Genomic DNA, 20,621 nt, shown 5'->3' on the forward strand with positions numbered 1-20,621 from the left:
ATTTGCTACCTTTAATAGTAGCCATCTGTGCCAGGAAGTATCCATGGTGCCCTCACTGACGCTGTTAGTGTTAGAAATGCCTGTTGGCATTTCTTAACTCGGTCCTTCTGGAGTGTAGCTTGGCCACAAGTTGAAGGTTTCTGTCTTGGACTGGGAGGCTGCAGGGAGGATGGTTATGCATCTTTGGTAAGTCCAGACCCTTCCTGCCCGTCATCTGCCCTGGAAATAAAAGTCAGACCCTGCAGATAACTTGTGTGTGCAGAGCTTGTAACAGTTACGTGCATTTAAAAAGGAATACTGTTCATCAGCTCCCTGTGACCAGGGCTGTGTCACACCTGGTTCCCCTGCTTGCTCTAGAGGTCTCTGTCCAGGTCTAGGGTGCTGTCAGCAGAGACAGGCTCCGCACTTCGCAGTCTTGAGCTGCTTTAGCTCCCCTTGCTCTGGAGCTGTCTTGGGAGTATCAGCTGAGGGATGTGAGGGCTTGAAAAGCTGGGAGTATAACTCTGATGCCCACACTCTGAGCCCATGACAGTGCTGTCCCAGCACGCTGTATTGAACCTGCCTGTCCCCCTGGCATCCTTCCCTGCACTTTTCCAGGGCGAACTCCCGAGCTCTCGGAGCCTGCCTAGGACACCCAGGTGGGAGTGTTCTCATGCTCTCTGCAGAGCTGTCAGATGCCCTTTTTGAAGTTATTTTTAGTGAGTGATCTTTGCAGCAGTTGCAGAGCTTACATTGCAGAGAAGTGTAGGCAGCTCCCTGCTTCCTTTGCTGTTACACTAGGGCTTGTAAGGTGGAGCTGTCTGCTGAGGAGCTGCAGAAAATTGCTTGGAAGGCTTTGAGCCATGGTGCCTGCAGCTTGTCTCTTGCTCCTGCTGAACAGGCTTCCCACATGCTTTACAAGCCTGAATCCTGCTCAGCCATGCAGCTTAAGGATCCAGTCTTCTGCTTGGTCCTGACCTTGCCCATTCTACTGCAGTTTTTTCTTGCACGTGCAGGACACTTCTGATATTGCAAAGGTGTTGCAAATATCCCTCTTACCTTGGTAACAAGGCCAGATGCTGTGCTGCCAGCTGGGAGCTGCGAGACCATGTGCTGCAGGCAGTGGGGCCAGCTGTGATTCTCTGCTGTCCCCAGGAGCAGGTGGGAGCCCTTGTTGTGGAGACACTGACTCCCTTATGCTGGAAGATGTCCTTGTGATAATATCTCATTTAAAGCTGTTGAGAACTCCATCCAGAGCTCCCTTGATTTCCCCTTCCATGCATGCACTTCTGGCTACGACTGTGATTTGGAAGGAGGTAGAGCCATAAAATGTTGCAAACAGAGAGGAGGTGCAATCTGCATGCCCAGTTTGCCCTGAACCTTGCTGGTTTTGTGTACCTTATGATGTGTTCAGAATGTGAGCATGCCATGCAGTCAGTGCTATAAATCCCAGGCTTTTCCACTTACGTGTGGAGCTGCAGAGACAAGTGTTTCCCATCTCAGTCTGGCATTAGCTCTGACACATGGCTGATGCTGGTGCTGGGAGCAGCTCCTTGGGAGGCAGGCAGAGGTAGAAGCTGCTACTTGGTCTCTGGAGGTATCTGCACCTCTTTCTGCACACAGGGGTGCTACTAAATTGCTCCCTGGGAAGGCTGAGGTCCCCTCCTGTCTGCCCATGCTTCCCAGCCCCTTTACAATAAGGGTGTGTTGCCCACTGCTGCTGTCTTGCTGATGAAGAAACAGGTACAGCAGCCACGAGAGGTGGACAGAAAGTGTTGCCTGTCCCTCAAGGCTTCTTTGCCTGTAACTTCAGGGGGGGCCTCCATGGGACGGACTCTCAACAAGAAAAACCTTCAGCACTGTCTGCAGCAGGCGGGCTGCTGGTGGGAGGGGGAAGGCTGCTGTCTGCTTGTAGGTCACATCTGGCCTGCAGGACTGATCCTGCAAATGTCTCTGGAGAAGGTGTGGTGTTGGTGGGCACAAAGCTCACCGGCTTTGTCCTCTGATGGCTCGGTCAGGCTCAAACCCCAAGTCATGGAGTTCGAGTGCATGGGCAGTGATGAGTGCTACAGGAGAGCATCTGAATTAGTATCGTGCCCCTGCTACTGTGTGGATCAGGCTGCCCTGGCAGAGAGCTTGCTTGAGGCCTGGAGGAAGGACAGGAATGGGGTTGGTGCCCTGAGTTGCCCATGTTGGCAAGATGGGGATACACCTTTGTGCAGCTATTCTCTGTTGGCTCCCTAGGTCTCCTTTGGGGCCAGCACGGGGATTCTTGCAGCCACAGTGGGGTCCTGGTGGGCTTGCCTGTGGCCGGCCGCCTGCTGGGTCCCTCTTTCTTAGGGGGATTGCTTTGCAGGTTGGTGCTGTCCCACTATGTCTGTCATGTGTGTTGTACTCCAGGAGGGACTCTCCTGCCCTCCTGGAAAGACTCTGAAGGAGCTAGCTATCTCCAGGGGAAACGGCTAATTCCCAGGCTGATTTTCTCTGCCTGGACAATGAGCATGTATATACAAATAGTGTGAGTGAGTAGTAGTCTTCTTCAGTGTAAGCTGTCTAATGATTTCTGTCTTTACTCTCCTCAGAAGCTGTCATACCTGCATGTCCGTTGGTTTCTCAGGAGGTTAATGCAATACCTTTTCCTTGCCGTGTCATTTTGACTGGGGCATTATTCCCCCTCTCACTTGCAGCCTGCTCAGGCTGCTCAGGCCTTAGCTCGCCCTTGCCCAAGCTGCACTTGCTCCTTCTCACCTAGAGACCTTGAAGAAGCATTGCCAGAGCGGGTGTCCAGTCGTGTTGGTTATGAGCTGTGGTCCTTGCATGCGCCAAGACTGTCCCGTGGAGCACTGGAAGGAGGGAGGATTGTTGGGAGACTGTTGAGCAGTGAAGTGGATCCCAGTGGACTGCTGGGCACGTGGCAGGCTGTCCTGTGTGGCACCCGCGGGCTCCTGCCAGGGCTCTGGGCTAACTGGGGATACCAGTTTGGCTCTTCCAGCCCCAGCAGGACTTGCGGTATGGAGCATGCGCTCCTGCTTCAGCCTCTCCAGCGCAAAGTCCAGGCTCTTGGCTTCAAAACCACCTTCATCAGCAGTTTCTCCTAGGTGCCAGGCTGTGGGCTGGAGGAGCTTGGGGGCAGGCCGGCTCCTTTCTGTTGACTTGGCTGCCGGGGAAGGAGGGGTGTGCTGTGTCAGGGACAGAGCGTGTGCCGCAGCTGAGGACTCTGCATTCTTGCTGGGAGCCCAGGCTGCCCTCTGAGGCTGTCCCAGCTGGTGCTGGGGTGCTCTGAGCCTTGTCTACAGTGCCCATGAGTGGTAGGTATGCCAGGAGCAGGCACTACAGCTTTCTTGCTAGAGGATGCAGTTATTTCTGCAGTATAATGCCAGGTCTCTGCCCAGCCATGCAGATTTATGCCACCTTCTCTAAAAGTCCATTATAAAGCTGCATTGGATGTAAGAAAAGGTAGGGAACCAGGCCAGCGGGCATTGGGTTTGATTTTCCCGGGTAAGGTAGTAAATACATCTCCTAGGCCAAGCTCAGTGGTCTTACGGCACGTGTCCCTCTTGGTGGGCCGCGGTCGTCGGGGACACACACGTTTAGCTGTGGACCAGCTGTCACCCTGGCTGACTGGTCCTTGTGCAATGGCTCTTCTCCTTCCAGGTATGAGGCGTTTGCTCACCTGGACGCCCCTGTGAGCTTCTGCCTCAAGGTCTGCTGTGCCACAGCCCGCCACGGGCTGCAATGAAAGCACAAGGTGCCTGCGCAGCCTTGCCCTTCTTGGTGCTTGCTGGGTGCATTGGGGAGTGAGCAGCAAAAACCAGTGAATGCTTTGGCTGTGCCTTGGCCGTGGGAGGCGTTTGGCCGCAATACTGGCATTGAGGCTGCCATGCTCCCACCTGTGCCTTGTCCCCTTGGTTGTTAAGAAATAACCTCCTCTTGGCTGGGCAACCCCATGGGCAAATGATCTGGTTCTGGCTGCAGGCAGCAGATCAAAACTCGAGACATGCTTTTCTGTTCCTGGCTGTGCCAGCATCTGCTCTGTGGCCGCAGGCAAAGCCGCTCCTTCCTTCCCTGCCCATTGTCCCCTTGCCAGTCTCACACCACTAAAGCCCCAGCTCCTGCTGCAGCTGTTTAGTCTGTCCTCTCGCATGGAGGGGCCCAGTTTTTTGGCAGGGGCAGTCAGCTGGTGCTGGCGGAACTGAAAATTCCTTATTGCCACCAAATAAATGCAAAAGGAGGTTTGTGAAATGCTGGCAGGTCTGAGACATCTGTCAGCAGCTTTTAGGTGTTGAGCTATCAACCGGGGCAGTATCTAGCATCCCCCACTAGCACTACTTTTCCTGAGCTCCTGTGTGGGGGTGAGCAACACCCGCTTGCTCCCTATTTCCCAGGTTGATGCAGTGATGAAGGGCAGCAGGGTTTTCCTGCAGCAGGGTTTGGGCAAGGGGGTCTTTTCAGCTGTGCACCACAAGATGTGCTGCTGTCCTGATACGAAGGTTTTCTTCTGAAGCCTGAGCACCTGGGTTAGCCTAAATGTGGTTTGGGTGGGTTGGGTTTGGGTTTTTTAAACTAGAGTTTGCTAGTAGTGTCTGCAAGGGAACATGAGTAGTTTTGGGTTTGATGTCCAGGAGCTTGACTACAGAATGGCTGATGGGCTGGAGCTGGGGCCCTCAGTTAGGCTGACATGCCCTGGAGGGTGCCAGGCATGCACAGCTTCTGCTCGCCATGGCCCTTGGCCCTGTGGGTGGTGTGTTTGTCTACCCACTAGCATAGTCACACTGTCTTCAGTCTCCTGCCTTGGTCTGAGCATCTCTACCATGACTTGCAGATCTTGACTCCATCCAGGCTGGCGAGAGCCGCCTGCAGCCCCTGCTGCGGTGCTGGTGCTGGCCTGGCTGCGCTCCCTGGAGCAGCCTCCCTGCCAGGCTGCAGCGCTTTGCTTTGTGTTTTGTCTTCCGCAGTGCTCTGCAAATGCTAATTAGTCTTCTCAGCACCTCAGATAAGGGATCCTTGTTCCTATCTCGCAGATAAGGAAACTAGCAGAACTTGTTTCAAACAACCTCCTCCCTCGCAAAGATGATGGGAGTCTGTGGCACCCGCCGCTGCAGCCTGTGCCCCTGCATCCTCTTTCAGGAGAGGTTGTGAGAGGGCCTCTCTTTGGTCCCCAAAAAAGCACGAGCACATCTGTGGCCATGAGGCTCCTGAGCTGAAGCAGCTGGAGAAAAGGGCTGGATGCCATTGCTGCGAACCCCGGGGCTGCCGTGTGGCGGGAGTAGGTGCCCGGGTGGGATGCTCACAGTGAGAGGGAGCCCTGCTCTTCCCTAGCCAGAGAGATCGGTGCCTAATCAGGCTGCAGAGCAAGTTCGCTTATTTTTTTCTGGATTGCCAGGCATGTCAGTGCTGTTGGAGCAGGCAGAGGTGCTCCATACCTGTGGAAAACTGGGCTGGCTGCGGGTTTGTGCTGTAGCACTTGGTGGCTTTTGAAGCTATATTTAGTTGGTGACATCTGTGGGCGTTGAGTGGAGGATTTTAGGGGCTGTTTTGAAAGCGCTTGCTCTTCCTACACTAGCAGGAAAGTTTAAAAGCCTTGTGGCAAGCTTTGTGCCATTAAACAGGGATTCTCAATGAGGTGCACGTGGAATAAATGAGGGACACGTGGGACTGCCGCTGCACTTGGGGGGGAAGCAGTGCAGGTGGGCTGGGGAGGTCTGGGGAAGAAAGGGGAGGATTTGGCGACCTAGCTGAGAGCTTGGGCTCTCCTGGGTGTAAAATCCCCATGCAGGAGCCTTGGGGAAGGGAACTGGCGAAGGGGAGTGCACGTGGCTCTGTCGTGCCGTGTCTGACTGCCTTATTGACACTTCAAAGCCTCCAGCTCTGAGCAAGGCTGGGCTGGCAGGATGAATCACAGGTTTCAAGGCTAGGAAGGGGACCGGTTTTGATCATCTAGGTAAAGTTGTCCTGCTTTATGCAGGAGATCAAAGCCAGCTTTGAGTACAGCTGGGTAGGTAGGCTATTCAGGGTGTTTCCCAGGGCATCCCCAGATAGCCTGTGTCGCGCCTCTGGGCTCTTCTCTGCACGTCCCTCCCACCCTTGCCCCCCACCCTAGTCTGGGGTGCTTTTCTTGGAAACAAAGCCAGCAGAGTCAGCAGAAATGCTCGCTCCTTCCAGGTCCATGGCACCGGCATGGGCTGCTCCTCAAGGGAGGGGCTGGTGGGCTCTCCTCTCCCGGTGGAACGCTGCTGTTGGGGAGGAGACCCTCCTATGTGGTCCTTGCGGGGCTGGTGTGTGTTAGGCAGTGGCGTGCTGTTCTGTTGGACTCTGCGTGTGCCCTGTGTAAGCCTGCTCCGGGTCCAGAGACCTTGCAGCCAAACCTAGGAGGGAGAAAACAAGTCAAAATTTCTTCTTCTGCTTGTATGGAGGTGGTGTGTGAACAGGAGCCAAGACAGGTCATGGTGAGGCTGAGGTCTTGACTTGCTGCAGGTCTTGTGTGAGGTCCATGGTGGTGTGAACCCCGACAGTTGCATTCTGATACCTTAAAACACCCCAGAGGCACTCAAGTGCCTAAATACTTTTGGCTGTAGCAGGATTAGGCACTTCCCAGATCTGGCTCCTTCTCTTTGTACGTTCCCCCATGTGAACTTGCTGCCCTGTGCTGCAATGCACTGGAGATCAAAGCACAAGTTGAGCAGCACCCATGTGCTGCAGGTTTGCACGTCCCTCCATCAGAGCCCTCCTTTGCTCCCTGGGGAAGGCTGGCCACATTGGCGTGGTGATGGGCCTTGCCTGTTCAAGGGCATGTTTGTTTTGCTGTGCAAAACAGCTGATCTTGTTCTGCGTGGTGCTTTACGGAGTGAGCTGAACTCCTTGCCACCCCTCCTCCCTGGCTGGCAGGGCTAAGTGGGGAGGTCTGAGCTAAGTCAGGGAGTGCCTTCCTGTGGCAGGATGGTGTTAAAGGTCCATTTCTTGGCTACCTGGATTGATCAGTTGTCTGATCTTGATGGGGCCCTTCTGAGACACAGGTCAGGAGCTGGCTCTGTTTTCTGTTCACCTTTTCCTCTTAGCCCCTCTTTGCTGAAGGGGGAGCTGGCTTGCTTCCCACCTGTTTCCCTCTAGAGCTAACACTTCCACAACCCTCAGCTGCGTTTTAACAGTTTTGTTCTCCTTCTTTTGTAGAACATACAACTCCTGCAAAAGTGGTGAGGGCTGCCAACCCGAGACAGCGGAAAGGAAGCAAGGTAAGGCCATGCCTGCTGTCCCCCTCACTGGCTACCAGCTTCTGGTGCAGTTGTCAACACTGCATGAGCATCTTGAGGGTCTGGTGAGCAGACCGCTTCCTTCGCCAGCCTGATTGTGGAGGGGTTGATGTGCTGGCTTGGATGCTTGCAAGAGTGTCGAGAACATTCTGATTCTCCATGTCCTCTTCAGCATTTCAGTGGTCTTGCATGCTGCCTGCCTGGTTTTCTGCCCAGCTAGGCTAGGGGAGACCTTCTCACCTCCCCTCTCACAGAGGGGCACTTGGAGCACAGCACTGGATGTGGAAAGCCTCTCCCCCATCACAAGGACACCCCAATAAGCCAGTGCCCTGCTTTGCAGTGCAGACAGGGTGGCGGTGTGACAGAGTGGTGTGTCTGCAGGTCTTTTCTTCCCTGTGCAATCTGTTCTTTACTGACACACGGAGAGCCAGCGTAATTGACTTCAAACAAAGCAACTCCTTTGGAGGAATCGGGGCAATCTGTTCCAGGGGATCAACATGTGATGGAGGGACAGTTGCTTCTGAGGATGTTGCATGCTGCTGGGGCACAGCTAGGGATGTGGGCTTTTGGTGTTGGCTCCCAGCAGCCAGTGAAGATGCATCTGTAACTTGATATGACTTTCCTTAACTGTTCCATCTCAGGGAGAGGAGGGCCCTGGGGATGGAAGGTGCTCCTGTCTGTGAAAGAGGCATGGTCCTGCACTGGAGGTAGTTTTCCCAGGAAAGCTGCCTTCTGGGGAGAGGAGCATGGCACTTGAATGTAGAGATGTGATCTCCTGAGGGACTCTGACTCCAAATTAATCTAGAAATAATAACTCCATAAGTGCAAGGAGGAGTTTCTGTGCCTGGATAATCTTAAACTCAATGCCCAGCCATGATTCATCGTGTACCTGGGCAGCTGTTTGGGTCCTTTCCTCTCTGTCCTGCAGGTCCTCTCTAAAACCTGGGGGAGGTAGAAGTGATGGTAGTGGCCAGCTCACCTATTCAGCAGAAAAGTGACTGGTGGTCCCCTATGTGGCCATGGGGTGTTTGGAATGAGGGAGCTCCCATCACCATCACATACCTGCTTGAATTTTCCCATCAATTCTACTAAATGATCCCTTGCTTTGTTGTTGCCAGCACTTGGTTGCAGTTGAGCACTTAAGTGAAGCTATGCCTGGCTGTAACCTGCTACTAGGTGGGGGCAGCTTCTTTAATGGAGTGTAGCTGCTTCAGGTGGGTTTAGGATGCTAAAGCTGTGTGCTTTCCCTGTCCAAGGGACAGTGCCTATGATGAGTGAGTTACCTCAGGTGGCTTGGTGCCAAATGCTGCTGCTGGGGCAAGAAGTTTGGTGGGAGCTGGGATGCTCGTAGCTTATGGGGCTGGTGGCAGCCTGATTACGATCCCTGATCGACACAAACTTGTCTGCAGTTACTTGGGATTAAACTGGGGGCCCTGCTTGGGTAGGGAGGGGGGCTGTATATATGCAGCTTGGGTGTCACCCCCAAACCTCCCGGGGACAGCCGTCTGCAGGACAGCGGTGGGTGGTGGCTGTGACAGTGTAGCTGGAAGGGCTTCTGGCTGCTGATGCAGGGAACAGCACCTGCAGCTTGTGTGCTAATGAGACCTTTCTCTTTGGATACAAGGTTGGTGACTTCGGTGATGCCACAAATTGGCCAACACCTGGAGAAATAGCCCACAAGAGCATCCAGGTGAGAACACAAAATCGCTCCCGTAAGCAGGATAAAGCCCTTGCAGAGCTTCCCGTCCCTCTGTGGTGCTGGGAGTGCTGGCTGAGCCGGGCCATTTGGGGTCCTGAGTGTCACCGCGGAGGCAGCCAGGAATAGCGTGCAGGGGATTTCCTTTTAGGGCTGCCCTGTGCGTCGGGCTCCCTCCCTCAGTGCTATTCTGGGAGCCTGGAGCCCAGGCTAAACCCCTCGGCTGGGTGAAGCAGGTAGGGCAGCTCCCAGACCCATTCTCCTCAGGGCTGCTCAGTGCAAGAAGGGGCTTGGGCAACAGTCAAGACTTCCACAGGAGGAACTGAAAATGTGTGAGAAAGGGCTTGTGTGCCTTAGGGGCCTGGCCTTCCTCTCCTGCTAGGGATGTGGGTGTCGTTGAAACCTTTCTATTTTTGGATGCTGCTTTGCCAGCTCCTGGCTGTCTGTCAGGACATGAGGGTCACTCACCCTTTTGTCATTGGGGCAGTCCGGTCCCTTGTAGGACACCCCCATGCAGGAGCACCAGGCTTCCCTGGCAGTCCTTTTCGGTAACTTCTGTGCCTGGGGCTTGCGTCTCAGCTTGAGCAGCTCCCGGCATCTGTAGAGGCCCTTGCCCTGCTCAGACATAAGCCCTTTCCCAGGAACAGGACAGATCTGGGAGGCAGGGAGCAGGGGTGCTTCTAGCCTAGGGCAAGGTCCTCCTGTTCCTGCTGGGACAGCTGGGGTCTGCCTCCAGGTCTTCATTTCTCCCACCTCTCATCTTTCCTGCACTGCTGTGTCTCCAGCAGCCGCACAAAGCACCATCCCTCCGGAAACTGCCTGTCAAGAAAGACATGAAAGAGCAGGAGAAAGGGGATGGGAGCGACGGCAAAGAGAGCCTGAAAACCAAATCGGATGAGTCTGGGGAGGAGAAGAATGGAGACGACGACAACCAGAAGTCAGCCCAGAAGAAGAAAGGTAAGGCAGGACCTGGTGGGGACAGTCCCCTGGACTCAGCCTGTCACCACCTCTGCGACCCACAGCCAGGTGGAAGGGTCCATCACCTTCCCTGGGGGCCTTGCTGCAGGACATGGTCCCAGCGCGGGGACAGCTGTGGTGAAAAGGTGTTTGCAGGCTTCAAGGGGACAAAGCGTCATTTTGGTGGGAGCAGGTGGAGCAGGGCCCAAGCAGGGGCATATGTGTGTCTGGGGAGCGTGGCCATAGTCTGCTCTCTCACGTGTGCTCCGTGGTGGCACAGAAGAGCCCCTGACTTGGTTGCATCAGCTGTGGTTGACAGGCAGGCTCGGTCTGGCCTGGGGCTCAGCAGGCAGAAAGGGGCAGAGGAAGGATAAGTGCCTTGAAGCAACGAGGGAGTTTTGTGTCATGTCCCTCCATGCCCAAGAGTCCCGGTCGGAGCCTTTCTGCATCCAGTGAGGCCTGGAGGGATGTCTGAGGACAGGGTCAGTCCAAAAGGCCCTGCTGCTTTCTCTCCTCCATATGTGGGGGCTGTGTGGCAAGAGGGGGCTGCGGGGGAGGAAGCAGACGCTCTCTGAACCTGTGTCACACCCAAACCCTGTCCTTTTGCAGGCAACAAACACAAGTGGGTCCCTTTGCAGATAGACATGAAGTCAGAGGTGCCTAGGGACAAAACGGCCTCTCGGAACAACCGGCAAAACGAGCAGCACAGGCACCCCTCCAACAACCGCAGCGAGCTGAAAGGTGGGGGCTCAGGCTGGGGACCCGCTCTCCCTGCCCTGGCTGCAGGGCAGAGCAAGCCCTGATGCCCAGGCATGGCATGGGGCGGTGGGCACGCTTCCTGCGTTCAAAGGGCTCCAGGTGCAGCGGGCTTGCTCCAGGCAGGTGCTTTCATCCCGTAACAATCCTCCTGCCTCTCCTTCCCTGTCTGCTGCAGGCTGGCACCCGGACAACAAGCACGAGCGCAGCTGGCAGGACCATGATGAAACCTCCAGCGTGAAGAGCGAGGGAGGAGCTGTGCGAGGGACCTTCCGGGGCCGAGGCCGTGGCCGCGGCAGGGGCCGTGGCCGTGGCAGAGGAGGTGATCGCTGTATGTGTGGTCTTGTGGCGGCAGGGAGAGAACAGGGCATATGTTGAAGTGTGCAGGGCTCTGGGAGTGTGTGTGTGAGACCTGGGGCTCCAAAGCAGGCTGGGGAGGGCAGAGCGCGGTGGGGATGCAGGGAAATATTGTGGCAGGTCATCCCAGCTGGTAAGTTGAGGTGCTTTTAATAAAAGCAAATTATTCTCATTAGTATCTTAATAAAGGCAAATGTCTTTCTGCTACTCAGGCCAAGCTCTTCCACCTGTTTTCTGCCCCTTGTAGTACCCCTGCATGCAGGAGTTGAAGCATGCTGATACTCGGTGTAGGCTTTGTCATGTTGAGAGCCAAGCAGGAGTCATGGCTTGGATGGGGAAGAGCATCTGCACTGGCATTTGACAGGGCAGTGTCTGTGCTAACCCTGACGCAGCTTCAGTGTAGGGCCTTTGTGTGTCACCTGGGCTGCCTAGTTGCTCCTGGGTAAGAGGGCTCCTGACCTCTCTTTGGCTTGGTGTGTTGAAGCTTCGCTGTGATCCCTTCTGCAGCAAAGGCTGAGAGCAGGAGGATGAGGGATGTGGGTGAGTGATGCCCCGTTCTGGGCTGCTATGGTGGCCCCAGGAACAGTGCAGAGGGAGCTATTTGTGCACGATTCCGGCCCCATCTGGAAGTGCAGCCTGTCTAGCAGATCCCAGGGGCTTTGTGCTAACCCTTACTGGTGTCCCACAGGGCACTTTGACTACCAGTATGGGTACCGGAAATTTGAGGGCTCGGATGGCTCCCGCACCCAGAAGTACGCTAGCAACATCACTTACTACTTTGACAACATCAGCAGTGCCGAGCTCTACAGCGTGGACCAGGAACTGCTCAAAGACTACATCAAGCGGCAGATGTAAGCACCACCTCTTCTTGTTTGAGCATTGGTTGTTGGTGGGATGTTCACAGATGCCCTCCCTGCAGACTGCATAGCTAATCCCATGCATAGGCTTAGAGCCAAGGTGCGTTGACTTTGTGCCACACAGCTTATAGCACCAGCTTGCCCCAAGTCTGGGCTCCCCAGGCTGTCTTTGTTCAGCCTCGCAGTAGCAGAAGCATGTGTGGGGGATTATTTCCTTGGGGGTGCCCAGAGGAAGGTGGCTTGGAGCTGCCACTCAATGATGTGTTGTCCATACAGAGAATATTACTTCAGCGTGGACAACCTGGAGCGAGACTTCTTCCTGCGTCGCAAGATGGACTCAGACGGCTTCCTTCCCATCACCCTGATTGCCAGCTTCCACCGGGTGCAGGCTCTGACCACCGACATCAGCCTCATCATCAAGGTGAGGGCAAGGAAAGATGAACTTCCCTTCTTGTTCTGCTTCTTGCCACCCCTGTCTGAGGCCTGTTTTCTAGATGGGCTATGGGTGAGATGCAAGTGGAGCCTGCCTTTGTCCTTGACTGGCTCCCTCCTCCTCTTGGTCCCTTGGAAGGGTTGGGGCTGAGCCACTCAAGGTGCCAAGGCAGGGCCCTAAGTTAACCGGGTATCACTTGGTTCCAGGCTCTGAAGGACAGCAAGGTGGTGGAAATCGTGGACGAGAAGATCAGGAGAAAAGAGCAGCCAGAAAAATGGGCTCTGCCTGGCCCTCCTATGGCAGACTACACACAGACGGACTTCTCGCAGTTCATCAACTGCCCTGAATTTGTGCCCCGGCAAAGCTTCCAGAAAGAGACAGGTGAGCACTGGGGGGAATGTGGAGGGAGGTGTGGGATGCAGTGTTGGTACTGCAGCAGGACTGAGACCTGAGAGTCAGGAGTGTTCCCCAGGGCAGGGCTCTGCCCTTTACTTTCTCCTTGGTGGTGGGAGCTGGTATGGGCTCTGTCCTCAGAGCCCCAGAGTGCTGCTGTCTTGGTACGTGGGGACACATGAAAGAGACTGAGTCTGTGGCTTTTGCTCTGCCGGGGACTGAAGGGAGTCAGGGAGGGTCAGTCCTGCTGGAATTCTCTCGGCTGTGCCTGGAAATACTCTACTGCTTCTGGGCAGAGCAGAGGACACTCATGAACCCAACTTTTCCTTAATGGGTGAGGAGATACTGGGCACAAATGGGGCAGCAGGTATGGAGCTGTCAACCACATGCTGGGGAAGGGTCTGCTGTCCTTCATGGTCTGACCCCTACTCTTGTCACCCCATCCCATGGGGGCTGGCAGGAGCCCAGGGCTGGGCCTGAGAGGCCAAGTGGAGGATCTTCTTGGTGCTGTCATAAGAGTTAGTTTTGGCAGAAGATCTGTTCCCAAGGGCTCCAGACTGTCTTGGGAAAGTTTCCCGAGAGCAACAGAGCACCTGCTTTTAGGGCTTTGTGTGTCTGGGGAACTGTCACGTGCAGAGCTCTGTGGCCACCACCGGCACCAGAGCCTTAATCAGAGACTTCCCCCCTCCCCGCCCCAGCACTTGTGGTGAGTGTGCTCATGAGCCTTGGCTGCTGGATACTAGCTAGTCCTGCAAGCTGTGTCATGCTGCCAAAAAACCACCTCTTCAGTTGGGTGCTTTAAGTACACAAACCCCTAGGCTCCCTCCCTCCCTCTAAAGCACCCTATGGCTCTTGTTGGCTCTAGAGTCTGCTCCTGGGTCCCCGCGTCCTGCCAGCCCAGTCCCCACCAAAACAGAGGAGGTCAGTAACCTGAAGACGATGCCCAAGGGCCTGTCTGCAAGTCTGCCAGACCTGGATTCAGAGACGTGGATTGAAGTGAAGAAGAGACCTCGGCCCTCCCCAGCCAGGCCCAAGGTAGGTGGTGATGTAGGAGCTGTCAGGGTGGGGGTCTCCCAGTTGTCTGGGTGACTCGAATCATAAATAGGCAGGTTTCAGATCCAATAGGGTTTGATGGTCGTGGGTGTGATGTCCTAGACTGTCCTGGCCCCATCTGATCCCCTCTGGAGCTGCTCCTCAGTGGTGTAAATAAAGCGTTCTCCCCAGGTGGGCAGCTTCTGGCTGCAGTGGGCAGACAAGGGGTAATAGTTGGGTCTCCAAGCAGTAGGCTTGTGTTGCTATGTGGTCTTCACTCTGTGTCACCCTTGCCCCCCTACCTGTAGAAACCAGAGGAGTCAAAGACGCTGCAGCAGCAAAAGCAAAAGGACCAAGACGAACCTGAGGAGCTAGACTTCCTCTTCGACGAGGAGATGGAGCAGATGGATGGCCGCAAGAACACTTTCACTGACTGGTCAGATGAAGATTCGGATTACGAGATCGACGATCGGGATGTGAACAAGATCCTCATCGTGACGCAGACACCTCCTTACCTGCGCCGGCATCCTGGTGGGGACCGGACTGGCAACCACACATCCAGGGCTAAAATGAGCTCAGAGCTGGCCAAGGTGATCAATGATGGGCTGTACTACTACGAGCAGGACCTGTGGACAGAGCAGTTTGAGCCGGAGTATTCACAGATCAAGGTGAGAGTGGTTGATCCAAAGAAGGGAGTGCGTGTGGAGCACACAGCACCTCATGTGCAGCAGGCTGGCTACCTTGTTGGTGAGGGGTGGAAAGGGCAGTACAGCAGGTTACAGCCCACTCGTGGGTTAGAGCTAAACCAGGGTTAGTCCACTTGCAGAGCCTGGGATTCCTGGCTCGCAGCGTCATGCTCTACTGTATCAGGGATAAACACAGCTCTGTAACGTAGTGTGAGGCTGCAGCCAGGTAAACAAAGCACCAATAATGAGGTGACCTGGAACATGGGGCCCATTGCTCTGCTGTCTGCCATGGTCTTGGCAGGCAGTGCCAGATCTATGGGGCGAAACAGGTGTCTCTGCACTGTCCATAGTGTCCAGCACTCCATGGCACGGTCCCTTAGAGACTGCGCTTACTGGGGACAAGTTCATAGATGGCTGGGCTGCACTTGGCCTGTGCTCTTCTCCATTTTGGTGCCAGTTTGCATAGACTTGGGCTTTTTATAGAAAGCCCATCTGCTGCTTTGAAACATTTGGGTCCCAACTTGGCGACTCTCACGGTCAGGGACTTGCATAGACTCGTTCAGCAACGGAAATTATTTTGGCTGTGAGGTGGGATGGCCTGTTGGAGCTACCAGCTGGGCTCAGTGTTCCCATGTCTGGTACCTGGCACGTTGCTGAGGCGGTCTGCTCTCTGGGGTGGCAGAAGCTGAGGGTGCAGGCAGAGCAGGTGACAGAAGGACAGTGTGTGCTTGCGGTATGGATCCTTCAAATACATGGGAGCATTGTGCCCCACTGCCGGTGTGGCTGTGAGAATCCAGGGAGGAGGCTCTAGGGATGCAAGAAGATGGCAGGAGCAATGGTGTCCTCGCCAAGCATGGGTTACCGAGCTTGCCTTGAACCTCGTTGCACCGGCACTGGCCTGGGTGGGTAAAAGACTGAAAGAAGCAAGCAATGATTAGTGGAGCTGTCTTGTAGTATCCCTGAAAGCTCGGGAGCACGAAGTGGCTCAGATCTGGCCCATGCAATGCCCAGTTTTGTCGTGCCCAGCGTAGTGGCTGTTGCACAAGCAGAGCTGTGGTCACGGTGAGCTGATGGGATGAGGGGAGAAGAGGGCAATTGGTTGCTTCATCATCTTCCTCTTCCAATGCAGCAAGAGGTGGAGAACTTCAAGAAGGTGAATATGATCAGCAGGGAGCAGTTTGACACCCTGACCCCAGAGCCCCCTGTGGATCCAAACCAGGAAGTCCCTCCTGGTCCCCCCAGGTTCCAGCAAGGTAAGAGACAAGGGGCATGAATGGGCAAGACTGAATTTGTCTCTCTTCCTCCTGGTGAGAGGTCCTCAGAGGTTGGGTAGCAGCTGGGGAGAAGAAATTGGGGCCACAGGTGTGTGGGATTATCTTTCCCAGAGCAATGGTTGTCTCCCAGCTGAATGTTTTGGGGCTCCAGAAGAGGAGGCCCAAAAGCAGGGGTGTCCCAGTTGAGTGAGAAAACCTTGGCAGACTTTGATGTAGTCCCCTGGATGTGACTTTCTTCTTGGACCCTCCCTGAGTACCTGGAAGGCAGCTGCCTGCTGGGATTTGTTTGCCTGTGTGTGGCACCTGCTGCCCTGTCCTTCTCTTGGGAATGGGGGATTTGTCACTGCTGTTAGCCACTAGGAAGCAGATACCTTGTGGGATCCCTGGAAGCTCAGTCCTTGGATCTGGTGCTAGGCTTTGGGCTATCTGGCCAAGCTGGTGACTTGCTGGATTTGAAGCTGCTTGTCTCCGAGGGCTGGGATGTGTCCCTGCATTCCTGCCCCTGCTGCTTCCCATCCGCCAGATGGATGTCCCTTGGCTGTAGTGATGCTCTTGTGCTTAGAACTCAGCTTGACCCATGGTGGGTGGGGGATCTCTTTGCAGTACCTACAGACGCTTTGGCTAACAAGTTGTTTGGAGTCCCCGAGCCTTCAACCATTGCCCGGTCTTTGCCTACGACTGTACCAGAATCACCCAACTACCGCAACGCCAGGACCCCCCGGACTCCTCGCACGCCTCAGCTGAAGGACCCTACACAGACGCCCCGGTTTTACCCAGTGGTGAAAGAGGGCAGGACGATAGATGCCAAGGTGGGACCAGGGCTGGGGTGCACAATGGGAGCTGGGGTTTCCCAGCTGGGTCCTGGGGAGGAAGGAGACACATCCCTGATGCACCATGTCTTGCAGACCCCGCGGAAGAGGAAGACGAGGCACAGTTCGAACCCCCCAATGGAGTGCCACGTGGGCTGGGTGATGGACTCTCGGGAACACAGGCCCCGAACTGCCTCCATCAGGTACCAGAGACAGGCACATGAGGTGACACAGGAGCCAGAAATGGGAAAGGGAACGAGTGTGGGAAGGAAGGGGAAAGGCAGCGTCTGGTCTTGCAGGGGAGGTCTCCTGTTAGGTGGCTGCAGAAAGGGCTGGGACCCAACTTGTCCCTCCTAGAAGGAGCTGAGGAAAGTCTGAAGCCTTGGAATAACGAGATGGGACTCGTTTGGAAACATTGGTTCCCTTCCTAGTAGGATACCCCATGGCTCAGGTCCCAGAGTAGACAGTCACAGGGAGTTGGTGGGACCAACAGACAAGTGCTGTGGGGTGGAGTGTGACCCCACTCTTCTGTCAGCTGGGTGATGCCAAGGAAGGGGTTTGACAGGAGTCTCTCATGCTCAGCTCCAGCCCCTCGGAGGGGACCCCGGCTGTTGGAAGCTATGGCTGCACCCCGCAGTCCCTGCCCAAGTTTCAGCATCCTTCGCACGAGCTGCTCAAGGAGAATGGCTTCACGCAACACGTCTACCACAAGTACCGTCGGCGCTGCCTTAACGGTAGGGATGCCTGCGCTGTGAGGTGTGGGGCAGGGTGTCTGTGCTGTGCTGCATCGGCGGGCAGGGTACGGCTGCAGAGCACGCACACAGAGATAAGCAGGGTACTACAGGACAACCTTGCTGGTAGCTGATGTTTCCCCACAGTTTGTGGCGAGCATGAGCTGTGGCTCAGGGTGTCCAGCACTGGGGCTGGGTGTAGTCACAGTGCCATAGGGCCCTCCTGTACGTGAGCCCCTGTGCAAGAGCTGGCTCCCTGGGCAAGGATCTGCCTTGTAAGCATCCCCTTTTCCCAAAACAGAGCGGAAACGACTGGGCATTGGTCAGTCCCAGGAGATGAACACGCTTTTCCGGTTCTGGTCCTTCTTCCTCCGAGATCACTTCAACAAGAAAATGTATGAAGAGTTCAAGCAACTGGCTGTGGAGGACGGGAAGGAGGGATACAGGTAGGTAGGAGACGAGAGGTGGAGTGGCCTTTCCTGGGAGGGGAGTGCGGGAAGAAGAGTTCGGCTTTTTGCAGTGCTCACAGCAAAACAAAGGCAGCATCTTTGCTTTGCTTGAAGGTAGGACTGGGGTTGCCCTCAGTCACCTCCTGCTGCTGGTACACAGCGGGGCTCTTGCCTTGAGTCTCTCTGCCCGGGTGTTGTGTGCACCAGTGTCTGAGCACCCCGTGCTGCTCTGTTCCCAGGTACGGTCTGGAGTGCCTTTTCAGATACTACAGTTACGGGCTGGAGAAGAAATTCCGGCCAGACATATTTAAGGACTTTCAAGAAGAGACCATCAAGGATTACGAAGCTGGTAGGTGCCTCCTTCGGCCTCCCCTGGGATTGGCAGCAATGTTGCCCAACTGCATGGCTGTTCCGGGCCTCTTCTCATGACTTTGGGGAAGCCACGTAATGCTGTACACTAATGTGTGCAGTGGGGACTGGCTGGACATCCTGTTGCTCTCTTCACGGGACAGGGTTGGGTGGATGCTTACTGTCCTGAAAACTGCTGGGGGGATGGAGGAGGGCAATGGGAGGTTGTAGCTCTCCCAAAACATTTCTCTAGAGGCACTGGTTCCTCTAGGATTTCTCAAGGCCCTGCAATTTCTCAAGTGACTGTCACCACCAGGTCAGCCGAGCCTGAGGACTTTCCCCGTCAAGAGGGCTGCCCATTACTGGTGCAGGGTGCTTCCCTCCAGGTTCTCCATCTTGCCTCGGTTGTGCCCATCAGCGGGACAGGAGGGTCTGTGGGGCAAGCGGTGGGGAAGCCTGGAGGAAAGGGTTCTGACAGCTGGTTTGATTTTTGCCCTGCTGACATCTGGTTTGGTTTTCCTCCTCTTCAGGACAGCTCTATGGGCTGGAAAAGTTCTGGGCCTTCCTAAAATATTCCAAAGCCAAAAATCTGGACATTAACAGCAAACTGCAAGAATACCTCAGCAAGTTCAAGCGCCTCGAGGACTTCCGAGTGGATGTGAGTAGACACAATGGCTGCACCACACTGATGGCCCCTGAAAATACCCCTCAGGCCCCTCCAAGGACTGAGGATTTTGGGGGGCTGGTCCCCAAGCAGTGCCAGGCAGGGGAAGTCAGTGACACCTAGTGTCATGCCCTATCATTGCAGCTGTGCCAGGAACAAGCTGCAGGGTTTGAATATTGCAAATCCACTTCAGAGCAGCTTTCTGGGGAATTGGATGAGCCCATCTTCCCTGATGAGCTGAGGAGGGAGGAGAAAAGCGAGCCTTGATGGCTTGAGCAGAGCCAGCATTGTGTGGAGCTTCAGCTCTCAGACTTCTGGACTGTGCCCCTGTGTGGGAAGGAGGTGCCTAAGAGCAAGCTGTCACCCTTGTGCTTGATTGGAAGTCGGTCCATCTTTCTGTCAGCAAATCTGGCAGCAGTAGATTGGCAGAGGAGGGCAGCTGTGTGCTTGGGGTGAGTATGTGTGTTCCTGGTGGGTTAGGGAGAGAAGTTGCAACTGGAGGTTTGCAGGAAGGGCTGATCTCTGATCCAGGGGGAGGGCATCTGCATTTGGAGGAGGCTGTGCTGATACTAGGGTGCTTCTCTTCCAGCCACCCATGGGGGAGGAAGGTGGACACAAGAGATACCCTACGACGTCAGGGGGAGATGGCAGGAAGCGCTACCCATCCCAGTCTTCCAGCAAAACAGTCAGCCAGTGCCCATCCAGCCAAGCCCACGCCTCACCCAGCCAGCCTGCACAAGAGGATGCCAAAAACCTGAGCCAGCAATCCCCCGCCCCGTCAGCTGCAGAATCGCAGACAGTGGGGAAGTAGGGAGGCTGCAGCCGGGGGATGGGGTGGGTTGGTGGGGGACTGGCTTGGAGAAGGGGAGACGTGAGGGGGTGGGACAGGAAGGGAGCTGGAAGGTGGGTGCCCAGGAATAGGCTGCTTGGGAGAAACTTCAACGCACACGATTTTTTCTCTTGTGGCTGGAAAGCAAAGACGATCTGCATCTAAAACACCATTTTGCTATTACAACCCTGACCAGAGCCAGACCCGCTCCCAGCAGACCCACCCTTTGCTTTCCCTTCCCTCCCCTCTTGTGCACACACTCATGTCTTAGTGTCTCTTCAAAAAAAAAATAATGTTCTGGCTGGGTTGGAAACGGGAGATTTTTTTATTATTATATATATATATCAAGTTTTAAATTATTGCTAGAAGTTCGTCTGGATTTACCAAAACAAGTCTGCTCTGTGCGGCCCCAATGACTCCCCTCTGTGTCCCCCCTTCGGATCGCAGGGCAGCCTGCTCAGGAAGCTCGGAGGAGCGAGGTTCCCTGATGGGGACTGAAGCCGCAGCATGTCACGATGCTGCGGAGCCTCTGATCTCTATGACCTGGCTGACGTCTCCCATTCCACGTGTGGCGGTGCCTCTCTGACACCAACTGCTGCGACAGGAGCATCGCCCTGTTTGTCCTTCTGGTCCCTCCTCCCCAGAGTCTTCACCTCCAACCTTCCCGAGGGTCTGGCTCTCCCTCCGCCCGCCTCTCCCTTCCATCATGGACAATTTGGAAGTCAACCAAAGGACCTTTGCCAAGGATAGGCTTGTTCTGACTCCTTCCTGTGAGGATGGCTGGTGGGAGGCTGGCAGGCACTTGGACTCAAGCCTGCGTGGACGCTGCACCCCCTGCCCCAGGAATGCCCATTGCATGCAAAGACAGGACTTTGCTGAAGGAGGTTTTCTCTTCCTTTTCCCTTGGAAAAATGAAACAACAACAACAAAAAAACCCACAAACCCCTCTAAAACAACAACGACGAAAAAACTCTAAAAAGACACATGTCCCTTTGCTTTCTTCCTTGGAAATATTATGAAGAAAACAAACAAACAAAAAAAAAAAACAAAAAACAAAAAACACAAAAAAAAAAGTTGCCTTATGGTGGAGCTGGACCGGGGAGGCTCGCTGGCTTCCTGCACCC

General features: G+C 55.0%; 1 protein-coding gene across 3 annotated transcripts; it reads left to right on the forward strand.

Moving 5' to 3' along the window:
- The first annotated feature begins 378 nt into the window (after positions 1-378).
- On the forward strand, positions 379-20,526 carry LARP1 (La ribonucleoprotein domain family, member 1). 3 transcript variants are annotated; one of them, XM_010578975.1, is made up of 19 exons: positions 379-1,140; positions 7,147-7,208; positions 8,851-8,916; positions 9,708-9,879; positions 10,489-10,620; positions 10,814-10,966; positions 11,681-11,843; positions 12,126-12,270; positions 12,489-12,663; positions 13,541-13,710; positions 14,016-14,375; positions 15,523-15,646; positions 16,271-16,476; positions 16,573-16,679; positions 17,059-17,210; positions 17,509-17,653; positions 17,896-18,005; positions 18,535-18,662; positions 19,258-20,526. In XM_010578975.1, exons 1-19 carry the CDS (start codon positions 1,056-1,058, stop codon positions 19,477-19,479), a joined length of 2,877 nt encoding a protein of 958 aa, XP_010577277.1. In that variant the 5' UTR covers positions 379-1,055; the 3' UTR covers positions 19,480-20,526. The 3 variants fall into 3 exon arrangements, with proteins under 3 accessions (XP_010577277.1, XP_010577279.1, XP_010577280.1); XM_010578977.1 differs by having other exon boundaries at positions 10,814-10,957; XM_010578978.1 differs by lacking the exon at positions 19,258-20,526 and adding an exon at positions 18,813-19,115.
- Positions 20,527-20,621: the final 95 nt, after the last annotated feature.

The sequence above is a fragment of the Haliaeetus leucocephalus genome, unplaced genomic scaffold (assembly GCF_000737465.1).
Source record: "Haliaeetus leucocephalus isolate CR32 unplaced genomic scaffold, Haliaeetus_leucocephalus-4.0 Scaffold656, whole genome shotgun sequence".
Taxonomy (NCBI): Eukaryota; Metazoa; Chordata; class Aves; order Accipitriformes; family Accipitridae; genus Haliaeetus; species Haliaeetus leucocephalus.

What these genes read in the sequence shown, in the direction of transcription:
- LARP1 (XM_010578975.1), top strand. Translation starts at nt 1,056, where the DNA reads ATGCTGTGCTGCCAGCTGGGAGCTGCGAGACCATGTGCTGCAGGCAGT. An exon ending in TAGCCCACAAGAGCATCCAG is followed by an intron (nt 8,917 to 9,707) that starts GTGAGAACACAA and finishes CTGTGTCTCCAG; the next exon opens with CAGCCGCACAAAGCACCATC. An exon ending in GCAGGACGATAGATGCCAAG is followed by an intron (nt 16,477 to 16,572) that starts GTGGGACCAGGG and finishes CATGTCTTGCAG; the next exon opens with ACCCCGCGGAAGAGGAAGAC.